Consider the following 12,653-nt stretch of genomic DNA (forward strand, 5'->3'; position numbering starts at 1 on the left):
CGGGGTTTTGTTTTTTGTTTTTTCTCCAAATTTATCCCTACAGTGGTGGAGCATCATTCAGCCTCTGTGTATCTCTTTTTCTCTCACGCTTTTTGTTCAAGTTATTTGGAAAATGGATCTACGTGATGGGAGCAGGTGATCCAGTGACGTACCACAAAGCGCTGGAGTACATGAAAAGCTCCTGGATTGAGCTGCATCCCACGTCTGACAATCTAACCGTGACCCTGCGATGGGGAGACTACTGCTTGTGAGTCTCTTTAAAGTGACTTCTAGAAGTATTTACGCCCCTCCCAAAACTTTTTTCACATTGTGGAAAGTTACAACTACTAACTTTAATGCAACTGATTGGCTGATTGTAATTGGCAGAAGCAAAGTAGTGCAATATTGTAAAGTGGAGAGAAAAGGACAAATAGTTTTCCTTCTTATTTTCTTTTTTTTTTTTTTTTGCCTGTAAAAGTCTTAAAGTGTGGTGCGCATTTTTATTCAACCCCTCTGAGTCAATACTGTACTGCAGCTTTCGAGTCTGTTGGAAGGTTTTTCTTCCAGTTTTGCATTGTTGACTGAAACTTTTGCCCATGCTTAGTTTAAATAAGGACTGTGATCAAGGTTTAAACCTGGACCAGGCCACTCAAAACACACAAATATACTTTTATCTAATCCGTTTCTTCATAGCTTGAGTTTAGAACTACTGCCACTAACCTAAAGTTAGCCCTAAAGCTTTCTGCATGTAGGCCAGAAAGTTCACTTTTCATCTCATCTGACCAGAGCAGCTTCTTCTTCAGGGTTTTGCTGTGTCTCCTTCACCGTTGGTGGCAAGCTGCAAACCGGCCTTTTTTATGGCTGGCAATGGTTTTCCTCCTCTTTTATAGAGGCTAGATTTGAGCAGTGCAGCTTATAGGTGCAAGTGCATGACAAACCTTTAACATTTGTATCTTTTTTTTCACTTATATGTTACTCTGTCAATTACAAAGTACCCCAGTAAAGTACATCATATTATATGGTTACAAATTGACTGAGGTCAAATGCTCCAGCAGCACGGATACATCTGCAAGTCCCCATAGTTTCAAATGTTTGCAATCTCATGCCGAAATAGAGTTGATTTAAAGCTTGTAAAACTTCCCATTTGTTTTTCAGTAACCGGTGCATCTTTGGGAACGTGAACGCAACAGTCACTGGGCTTACGGCCACATTTCGCAGTAGGTGCTCCAAAGCCGTTCATCCTTCATCCCATCTGCAAAAGAAAAGATGCACCCAACCCCATCGCATCCCCTCGTAAACGCAACCTTTCACCACCAGTCCAACCTTTTTTCTGCTTTTACAGAAAACCTGTCGGACCACAAAGGACACCTCCTGCAGACTTGCTCCGGCTGCCTGCTGTGGACAGATTCTTTTCGTAATATGGACGTGACTGGCAGATACATCATGCAGTTCAGTAAGTGCTGCCGTCATCCGCACACCTTTCAGTATAAAATATGTTTACAGTTCTATGCTTTTCTTGTATTTCCTTCACTTTTTATTCATTGTATTTATTTGCAGCGAGGACAGGAAAGATAGACCCCAAAGATGTGGAACATTTCAAGACACAAGCAAAGTGTCTGAACTTCCCAGAAAACTTTCACAGCTACGACTCCACAGCAGGTCAGGGAGCATTCAGCAGTTTTAGCTCAGAGCAACGGAGCAACCACCACAAGGTGGCGCTCTTATTCTGTGAGGTCAAGAAAAGCATGCATGAGTACAATTTATAGTTCAGAGTATTGTTTAATGATAAAGCGCAGTTGTGTTGTTGTTCTTCTCTCAGGACTTATTTTCAATGTCTTACAGAATTGTGTCCTGACAACAACAAGAAGAAGACGGAGCAGCAATAAAAATGGAGATACAGAGAGGCCTGACGAGAGGCGTTCAGAAAACATACGCACAATGTCATCTTTGTTTGCTTTAAAGACTTTCCCTGACATATCATGTTTTCAATGCTAATCTAAAGGTGGTAAATGACACACACTGTATTATAGAAAGTCTGAAGTTTTGTCAACATCCCCTGAACCAACAACTCCTTTGCCTTAGAAGATACATGTTTGTTTATTGGAGGTTTGGATATTCTTTTCATAATCTGCCCATATTGTGTATTTTTTTTTCATCCCGACTTGCCAAAAAAAACATGCACATTGCTTTTCAGATGCAGAGTTTACAGTCTTTAAGTATAAAACAAAATAAAACTCTGCTAATGATTCATCAAATGATTTTTGTTCTTTGGTCCATCTTGTTTACACACTTTTCTTCGCGACACACTTTCACACAAATCATCAATTGCACAGTTTACGATAGACAAAATATCACAATTCTGATCGCAAACGTTCACAACCTTTAATCGATGATAATAAAGAGACCTGGATGGCTTGTCTGATTAATTGAAAGAGCATAAAACAAGAAGGCAACATCAGCGTAGCCCAAACCCAAAAGGATTTCTTTCGATACAACTTGTAATTTTGTAGCATTACAAGCGCCGACTTCAATATATTTTATTGCAATTTTTGTGTGATAGATCAACGCAAAGTAGTGCATAACTGTGAAGCAGATGGATTTTTGTTTTTCCTTTCATATCTAAAAATCTGAAAATGCGCTGTGTGTTCGGCCCGCTTTACTTCAACACCCCCAAATAAAATAAAATAAGATAAAATCTCTCCAACTTGCTTCAGGAAACACCAAATTTGTGTACAGCATGGTCCAGTCCATCATCCAAGAGTGTTTGTTTGTGGAGCCACTGCCCACGTCCACCGGGCATGGCCCTCCATCTAATCTGAAGTCAGGGACTGCAAAAGTCTTGAAAGTGGTGTCAAAGTCTGGACCTAAATGCTCATTGAGAATCTTTGGCAAACCCTGAAGAGTCCTGCTCACAAGAAGCTCTCCATCCGAGGCCCTTTTTCATGCAGTATGACTGAGCTGGGGGAAAAGGTTTGCCTGTTGGTGCACAAAGCTGGTAGAGACATTGACCTGCAGCTGTAATTGAAGGGAAAGCCTGTTTCTTTAAAAATGTTGAGTCGGAGGGGCTGGAAAAAAAAACATGATTCACTTTACAACTACCTTTAAGCCACGTATCCTTTTCCTTCCAGGTTCCAATCATGCACCACCTTGCATTGCTGTATGACAATGAAACTCCAATAAATTAAAGGGCCACACACACTCCTGCACAGGAGCGTCTGTGAAAGTATTTTTTCTTTTCTTTTCTTTTTTAAGATTCTGGTTCTTCACGTCCGCTTCCCTAAGCCGCCAGCTTGTTGTACTGGCTCCCCGCGCTCTCCACAATGCAGGATCTGCTGCTCGACCCGCTTGTGCGCGAACTGCGCGTCACCGAGGTGCTCGCCGCCGGTGCCAGCCGCGCGCACCTGAACACTGCCGCCACCTGCTTCTGGCACTGAGAGGAGCCGTAGTAATAGAGGAGGGGATCCAGGCAGCAGCTGAGGCTGCCCATGCACATGGACAGCAGGTAGGCCTGGTAGGAGCCGTCACTGGCCGCGCGGCCGACCTGGACGTAGTGAGCCATCAGGATGACGTTGGTGGGCGTAAAGCAGACCACGAACACAAGCAGCACCACCACAGCCATCACCATGGCGCGCGTCTTCTTGGAGCGGTTCTCCACGTTGGCCACCGCCAGAGCCTGGACGATCCGCACATAGCAGACGACGGTGAAGACCAGGGGTATGAAGAAGAAGACCGAAGAGTAGACGGGGAAGAAGTAGAGATAGTAGGACCGGAGGGTCTCCCCGTCCTGCACGTCGTGGCACGTGGTGATTCCAAGTTCGGACAAGCGCAGCGTCTGTCCCGAGATCAGGAGGGGCGACACCCCGCCCAGGGACAGCACCCACATGGCCGCGCAGACGGCCGCGGCGGTCTGAGGGCTGCGCCACGTCAGGGAGTTCATGGGGTAGACCACGGCCAGGAAGCGGTCCACGCCGACGCACATGACGAGCAGCGCCGAGCAGTACATGTTGCAGTGGAAGGCCGCCGTCACCAGGCGGCACATGAAGGCGCCGTACACCCAGTCGTTGCCGCGGTAGTGGTAGGCGATTTTAAAGGGGAGCAGCAGGCCGAACAGGAGGTCGGCGCAGGCCAGGTTCAGCATGTAGATGGCCGCGGGCTTCCTGGGCCGGACGCGGTGCGCGAACATGCCCACGGCCAGGAGGTTGAGGGGCACGCTGACGACGAAGACCAGCGTGTACACGGTGGGGACGAAGGCGGTGGAGAGGCGGCCCTGCAGGAACGCCTTGGCTTCCTCGGACACCACGTAGTGCCTCTGCGGGTGATGGTGCTGGCCGGGTTCCTTCTCCGGCTTCTGCTCCGTCTCCAGACCCGAGCCCGCGTCGTCGTCCACACCATCCAAGGCAGACAGGTCGATGTAGTCCACGGGCTCCTCGGTCACCAGGACGAAGCGAGCCGAGAACGTCCGAGGGAGCAGCATGGAGCCTTTGGAGAGACAAAGATGAAGGATTGACCGCCAGCCTGGTTCAGGTCTTCAGCTATAGATGCTTCATTATTACCAAAGTGCAATTGGGCTGACATAAAACTGCTAAATGCTCTGATTTGCATCCTACTGAAAGCTTGGTTGGGTTCCGGCCCAGTTGCATTTTGCCATACTGGAAAATGCTAAAGAAATACACAAAATACAAAAGAAATCCCATGTTAATTTTTTATTTTGTTTACCTAAATCAATACTTTTCACAATTTCTTTTAGTTGGACAACCAGCCTCATCCTGTAACACTATTCTCTAACAATGTCATAAAGATGGAGCAAAGAGTTAAAGCTTTGACTTTTTCCACTTTGCACAATATTTCTATATTGTTCAGTCTCCTAAATTATCTTCTGCTCTCCCCCAAAGGGTTTTCTACAGGATTTAGGTCTGTGCGACTGAGACGGCCATTGAAGAAGGTCGATTAAGTGTCTAGTGAATCAATCCGGAGTTTTAGGTCATTATTCTGTGAAAAGTTCAAATGAGGATCCGTTTTCAGATTACTGGCAGACGCCATCGGACTTTCGTTTAAAATCTCCTGATTTATCAGAGATCTTGATGCAATAGCGTGTAACAAGTTTCCCAGGGCAGCATCCCAGATGGTCCACATATAGGACTTAAATGACTGGCATAATATATGACGTAGTGATCATATATATCATGAGTTGCTGTAGAACAACCCAAAATGGATATTTTCAGCGCCAAAAACGCAGTTACCTATATTGGTACATTACATTACTACTGTAATCCATTTTCAGAAAGAAGTCCAAATTACAGCTACACACAGTCTGGTACTGAACGGATAGTTTCATTGGAGGTATTTAGGTTTCATTTTATCACATCTATATTACACTTTGTTTAATTTAGACACGTCATCATAAGGCAGGATCATTTTCTACACATAAAACACCGTTTGTTAAAAGTGGCCCAACTTTGTTTAGAAATGTGAGACACTGAGCTCTTTTAAGGCTTCATTTATAGAAACCTTCGGACAAACCTGTTGCAGCTTATTAAAAAGTTGCTTTAGATTTAAGACACTAAGAGCTTTTTTAAACTTTGTACATTTTTGCATTTTTTGTACATTCCACAACCCATAAAATTAAAACAATTTCTAGAAACATTTTTAGTTTGACATGAAACGATGTCCACATCCACCATAAAGCCAATGTTCAGGAAGCAGTCGGCTGATGCTTCGTGTTAACTCAAAAGAAGTGAGTTCCCTTTAGAGCCCAAATTCAGTCGTCTTATCCTAGTTTCACTTTTTGCTGAAACAGCAGGACACCGACGAGTAATAAAGTACCAACAACAACTTTGTAGTCTCATCACATCACACAGAGCTGCAGAGAAGTGCTCACCGTTTTCTGTGGAGCGTGCTGAGCTTCGACTGAAAGACAAAACAAACAAGCCCAACGCCAGCGGGAACATGCTGCTGCTGCTGTGCATCCTCCTAATAATTGACGGGCGAACTGAAGTGATCCGTCTGCCAGATGACTTTCTGAAGGGTTTTTGTCTGCCAGCATTTAGCAAATTACAGATATGAGGATACTCCGCCCCCCCTCAGCTGCATAGCTCTCCTCCCCTTTCCCCAGAATATGAAGCATCAAACTGAAGATGACAGCTTCAAACATATTTGGCCTGAAATTAGCTGTATTTTTTATTATTATTATTATCGTGATAACCTTGTAAGAAGCTCACCTTGAATGAACTCAGAAAATCTAAATACCAGACGCGACAGCAAATTATTGACGTATGTAATTTATTTTTTTCAAATATTGCGATATAATTATACAGTAACAATAGCAACATTAAAATAGATCTCTTGTAGCTTTAATGTTGAATTATAACATTTTATTTAGGTATTTCAAAGGCACTGGTAAACTGTAGTACTAGATATCTCCATGGTGCATCGTCGCTTTTCAAACGTTGATAAAAAACTGACCGTTTCTTCAACATGGGGAAGGACTCTTTGTGTCTTTTACATATAAAATATGAATACCATTACACTTTCATTCTTAAAAAGCACATTACATTTACAAATCAACACAGACAAAATGAAACGGAACAGACACGTTGACATTTCATTTGGATGTGATCCATTAAATTAAGAGATGAAACAACGTTGACCGATTTGGTTCAGCGCGTCAGAAGGCACAAGCAGCTTTGCTCCCGACACTTTCTCCTCCGGCTTTATTTTCCATAAAACTTCTTGTTGAGAAGGAAGACGAGCAAATTAACGTTCACTTTGGCTTTGTCAAACATCTTCATGACGGCCACGCCCTCGTACTGCAGCTGAAGGAGGTCCTGGACACAAGGCAGAGAACTTAGCAACATTTACACCACGTTTGCTTTATGGAATAAACAAACTCAGCTCTTATTTTATCGAGTGTTATTCAAGGGGAGATTGTGTCAAAAACCAGTGCCTTCATTCCTCGTGACACTTCCTGCCGCCTCCCAGTGACAGCAGCAGGAAATTTACCCAACGGTCTTTTCAGCTAAGTGTCGACTCCGTGAAATTCAGACACACTTGGGAAATATTTACCTGGAAATGAAGCTGGACCTTTTCCATTTCAACCCCCATGAATTTGGCCTTCACCTCAAAGTCTCCAACTTCCTCAGTGGGAGAAATGTCAAACATAACATTTTTAAACCTGAGGGGGGATGGGGAGAGAAGGACAATTCAGACAGGTTTCTGACAGCTAATATGTAATTGCTCTCCACTTCCTGTCTGACAAAGCCTGAATAAACAGTGCGACTGCAGTGAGAGTAAAATTTAGGACGGGTTATCCAAAAAAAACTAAATATTTTCTTACCAAAAAATTAAGAAAAAAAAAGGTTGATGAGGCACATCCTTATTTTAATTCATTCTCAGGTCTTTAAAACAGATCTTTGTCCAAAGATGAACATATATCATAGCTTTTTAATCAATTCTGGGACGTGGTGCTCTTTAACTGGGCTGTTTTGGAGAAATGTATCACTTCCAAAAACATTCAATCAACACGTTACAGCCTGATACAAGCCTTTGCAAAACTATTCATAAACTTGTTTGTCATCTTACAACCAAAACAATTTGATATAGTTTGTTGGGAGACCAACACAAATCAGAGCATTACTGTGGGAGGAAAAAAAAAGAAATCTGGAAAATGTTAAAACATCATTAGAGAACAAAAGGGTTCATGAAGACAAGGCAACACAGCAGGCGGGTCAGAAAGATGTTCTGGTGAAGTTTAAAGCAAAGTTAGATCATAAAACAACATCTTGCAGGACAGCCTTGAACATTTCATGGAGGACTGTGACAATCCATCATCCCCAGAGAAAAGGGTTTAGACAAAACTGCACACCGAGCAAGACGAGGCCTTCCACCTAAACTGGCAGGTTACACAGAGAGAATTAATGAGAGAAGCAGCCAAGAGGCCTGAGGTAAGTCTGGGGGAGCTGCAGAGATCCACAGCTCAGGTGGGAGAATCCACTGACAGAACAACTACTAGTTCTGCACTTTTCAAAGAAAAACTGCAAGATGAAAGCTATTGCTGAAGGAAAGTCGTAGGCAATGATGTTTGTGGTTTACCATAAGACATACAGGGGACTGGTCAGATTAGACCAAATGTGAACATTCTGCCATAAATGCAAAACAGTTTACGAGGAGAAAAACAAATACTGGACTTGTTTTTATACTGGACTAAAGCATGTTCATAATCTAAAACTTGAAAACTGATCTTCACAGACGCTCTATCCAATCTGGCTGAGTCTGCAAACAAAAAAGTCAATCTCTAGATGTGCAAAACTGGTCCAGACATTCTCCAAAAGACTTCCAGATGTAATAGAAATTCAAGGTTGTTATAATAGGCGATGACTCAGGGGGACCACACTAAAAAAAGCAAATCATTTTCCTTCCACTTATCAATTTGGCACCACTCTTTGTTGGGCTATAACATCAATCCCAGTGAAACACTGATTGTTTGCAGTTGTAATGTAACAAAAATCAAGGGGTATGAGTGTTTTTACAAGGCGCCATAGACCTCAGGGACAGAACATGCAGCCATGAAGTGTTGACTCACTGGTTTGTCTGAAGACCTTCGATCTCCAGGATGACTCCCTTCTCATGGAGCCTGGCGGCCGTGTACTTCAGAGACTGTGGCTTCCACTTCTTACTGCCCTTCTCTTCTCCTTTACTGTCCAGTTTTATGGATCTGCGTGAATTCCTAAGGACAAAACAGCCATTAATCATATATATATATATATATATAACTAAAAGACCCGTTTTATAAATGTCTTCATGCTTGCAAGGCGCAGGAAGCCACACTCACTTGCGGTTGAGATTATCCAGGCAGGTCTTGATGTAGGTGTCATAATAGTTCATTTGTTCCTGGAAGAAGGCGGTTTTGGAGTTGAGCGCCGTCAGCGTCTGTTGAAGCTTTGTAAGCTCGGCCTTCCTCCTCTGCCTGTAGCGCCTCTGGTACCGGATGTCCTGTTGATAACAGGTTTTAGTCTTCACTTAGGTTGTGATACTAGAGCAGAACTATTGGAGGAACCATGAGGCTGCCTTTTCAGAAAGGAAGGATAAAGCGCTTTGAGACCTTTGCAATGTCGTTTATGAGGTCCTGGTATTTGTTGCTGGCAGTGACGAGGCCAGCCTGCTCGAGATTACGCAGATTCCTGGAAATCTTCCTCTTCTTCTGCTCGAGAGGCAGGTGGCCGTCCTCCAACACCGCCGGGCTGCTTTTCAGCCCCTCTGGAGTCTGAGCATCCTGGTCCGCCCTACGCTGGACCAGCTTGGCATGCTCCGACTCCTACAGGAACGGCAGAAGTTAAACAATGTTATGGCACCATGCTGCTGTTAAATAATAGTTACTGATAACACATATAACCTATGACCTGTGGCGCAGTGGCCGGGGTCTCCAGGATCTCTGGTAATGTCTCTCCATGCTGAATCCGAACCACATCAACTATCAGCTTTTTTGTCCTGAAACAAACAAACCACATCATTACTACAAGATCCCAGCATCTTAAAACTGAACAAAAATGTTTTGCTAGTTTTAATTCTAGCATAACTGGTGTTGTTTAGACCCGACTATCCCTGAATGAGCCGCTGCATTGGTTCTGGCCTCCTGAGGAGAACCATTAGAACGGATTTAGGAGTGAAAATGGATCCTGCTCTGGGGACTGAAATTAAAATATTACTTTTCACAGTTAGTCAGAAAAATGACCATTTATAAAAGAATAAATAAAGCAATGTTAAAACAAGTTTGTAACTGTGTGACTCGATTCCTGCACTGTGCTTCCTGTTGGAATAAGTTAAATAAACAATTGTCTAAAATCAATGTATATTAAGCAATAATAGATCTTTGTCTTTAGAAAACGGGTAAGTTTTTCCTTAATCAACACCCCCCCCCCATCCATATGTATCCAGACTTTAAATAATAAAATTTATAAAAGTAATATACTATTATAGACTCTTAAAGGTTGTATGGAAACCCTGTAAACACTAACATTAGCCCAACAAAAATGCTTTTGACCTCCAATGATCTGAACAGAGTTAAAGGAAAAATGTTTTGGAAATCTATTTTTCAATTTTGGTGTGATAGAAACACTGCCTGTTTATTAAAATCTATTTAATGTACATGTAAAGAACATATTTTCAGACCAAAGTGGCCTGTGGTTATCAATGTTAAAGGACAGTACAAGGTGTAGTTTAAAAGACTTCCATAAAAAATGTGAGAAAACTATTTTTACTATTTTCTACATATTTTATGTTATTTACTATGTTCATTGCATTTATCACGTATATACTCTTTACTAAGAAGTGTTAAGGTTTTAGTTATTCAGAAATTAAAGTGTATTTCATGTGACTGATCTCTCTCTCATTACAGTGTTTGTGTTTATTGTGTTAATCATATATTTGCTGAAATATATAGACCAGTGGTTACTATTTCATTTTACTATGTATGTGTATTGATTTACTCTCTCTCTCTTATCGTTGCAGAAGGCCTGCAGAAAGCAGAGAAATATGTTGTGACGATAATAAGTGTTTTTCTAAATATGTCTGAAACTGTTATGCACTGTATTCAGCCATCTGGAGTGCTTACGCATAACTGTACTGTGTGGACTGCTTGGTATTATCTCGAAGCTCACAGAGTGTTTTGCTTATCCCTACCCCTTAGCTTGAAAATGCAACCAGGGATTCCTTTGGATAATAAAAAGAGAGGAGGTGACGGAGTATGCTTTAGAGCTAGTAGGAGATCTGCGTTAAGATGAAAGCTAACTTTCATCTTAGGAAAGCTAACTAACTTTCCTGTTGTCTCTCCTCCTTGTGTTTGTTTAATGAATGTTTTAGGTGTTTGAACCTGACAAAATGTCAACTTTTATTCTTGAATGCATCCTAATAGTCATTATTCTCTATGTTAGGATGGCACATTTTGATCGGTGTGCTAGCTATTAGTCAATATATACACCATTGTTTGTATATGGTCACTTCATATGTAAAACCTAGCATTTCACAGATGGGTTAATGGAAAAATATGTTTAATTCGTTCATTTACAGTCAATGGGTCTCAACGTGGATAATGAAAGTGTCATTTTTTTTCTGTTTAAATTTCTACTCACAAATCCCTTTCCAAATAATTTAACCATGTAGCATGAATCACACAGAATGGTACATAAAGCATCTCATCTAATTAAAATCTTTAAAGATATTAAACGTTTTAGCCGACGCATGCAAACGAGTCACTGAGTATTAACAGTCCATTTCATAATGTAAGAGCTCCCTGAAAACAAGAATAAGAGCAACACTGCTGGCTGTCCGAACGGATGCCTGTTTATAGGGGAGATAACCCTGACCGCATTACCTCTTCCTCTGTGGACAGGACATGATAGACCAGCAGGAAAGACAACAAAGATAAGTGACGGAGCGACACCCACAAAGACGCACCAACTGTGTCACAAAAGCCAGCGGATCACAGAGTATTAACAGAGCCGTGCTGACTAAGCCTGATTCATGGCAAACGTTTTGCCGTCAATGCCCACAGATGTGTCCAAAGTCTGAAGAAGCCTCAGAGTGAGAGGATTTCAGCTGAAGACATTATATTATGTCCGTACTTTCTCCCCCAGGTCTCAACCATAAACTTACTTTCTCATGAGGGTCTTCAAGTCTTTCTCATCTCCCTCCAGCAGCTCAAACTTGCTGGTCAGCGTTAGCGAGATCTCAGTCTTTGCCAGCTGACTCAGAGCACTTTCTCTGTTTTGGACATCTGGGCCTACAGCTCCTTCGCCTGAAAGCACAGCAGCACAGCTTGTAAATCTAGGAAATACGGATAATTTGGGACTTAATAAAGTCGGAACTTGTTAAAAAAAAACGGTACCAAGTAAAGCCTCCACATCAGGCACATCTCCCAGGTCCTGCAGCAGCTCGTGCAGCAAGTCATTTTGGTCTGGAGAGATGGCCTCCAGGTGCTCCAGAAGCAGCTGTGTGAAAACACGACATTTGTTCTGTTTGACAAGCTAATCTGCTCACAAGCAGAGAGTTACCGAAACAACAGGAAGGCCACACAAAAAAAACAAGTGATTCAGTGGAGATCTTGCAAGGTTGCTGGAATTTAAATAAATAAAACAAAAGCTAGATGACAGCAGGTAGGCAAACTACTGAATATGTTGTTGACTTATTCTTTATACAGTTTTTACAAATCAATGAATATACTGAAAATAAATGTCACCACTCAAATTGTTTTTGTTGCTCCCTAAATATTCCTGTGAATGAATATCTGATAGTTGTATTACTGTGCAAAGAAAAAAAAATGAAACATCTATTTTGACTGTAATCTCCATTTTAGTTCATGTGTAGAGAGAAACCCATGAAAGGTTATTGTTACCATTACCTCTGCAGAGCCTGTAGTCTTTTAATTTGAGATAAGTTTGAGGCTATCGGATCATTTAGGTGGAAATGTTGTATAATGTAGCTTTCTTTTATCCTATTAGTATCGTAATTGTTGGCCTTTATGGTGATTTTCTGACTGCATTTGTTTGTTTGCATTGCACTTGTCTGTAGTGATAATTATGTGAAGCACTTTGGTCAACTTTGTGTTATGCTAAATGTGCTATATGAATAAAATGGACAGAGACATTAATTGTTTCCAAGGAAAACCTCAGGTAAAACAAAGA

The 12,653-nt window shown here is 42.0% G+C and overlaps 2 protein-coding genes across 2 annotated transcripts in view; both read right to left on the reverse strand.

Annotated features, from left to right (window-relative positions):
• Positions 1-3,075: 3,075 nt before the first annotated feature.
• Positions 3,076-5,979, reverse strand: f2r (coagulation factor II (thrombin) receptor). Its single transcript, XM_012861319.3, has 2 exons — positions 5,858-5,979; positions 3,076-4,458 (listed from the first exon to the last, which is right to left on the reverse strand). The coding sequence occupies exons 1-2, from the start codon at positions 5,943-5,945 to the stop codon at positions 3,257-3,259; spliced, it is 1,290 nt and encodes a 429-aa protein (XP_012716773.2). The 5' UTR covers positions 5,946-5,979; the 3' UTR covers positions 3,076-3,256.
• Positions 5,980-6,241: 262 nt separating this feature from the next.
• iqgap2 (IQ motif containing GTPase activating protein 2) overlaps positions 6,242-12,653 on the reverse strand; it is a 58,194-nt gene continuing 51,782 nt past the window's right edge. The window contains exons 31-38 of the mRNA XM_036143588.1: positions 11,858-11,960; positions 11,626-11,767; positions 9,375-9,462; positions 9,077-9,289; positions 8,807-8,967; positions 8,558-8,701; positions 7,042-7,150; positions 6,242-6,803 (exon numbers count right to left, since the gene is read on the reverse strand). Of these exons, the coding sequence (XP_035999481.1) occupies positions 6,690-6,803; positions 7,042-7,150; positions 8,558-8,701; positions 8,807-8,967; positions 9,077-9,289; positions 9,375-9,462; positions 11,626-11,767; positions 11,858-11,960 (1,074 nt within the window). The 3' untranslated portion in view covers positions 6,242-6,689. The remainder of the gene's footprint in view (positions 6,804-7,041; positions 7,151-8,557; positions 8,702-8,806; positions 8,968-9,076; positions 9,290-9,374; positions 9,463-11,625; positions 11,768-11,857; positions 11,961-12,653) is intronic.

Source organism: Fundulus heteroclitus, chromosome 12, assembly GCF_011125445.2.
Source record: "Fundulus heteroclitus isolate FHET01 chromosome 12, MU-UCD_Fhet_4.1, whole genome shotgun sequence".
NCBI classification, from domain to species: domain Eukaryota; kingdom Metazoa; phylum Chordata; class Actinopteri; order Cyprinodontiformes; family Fundulidae; genus Fundulus; species Fundulus heteroclitus.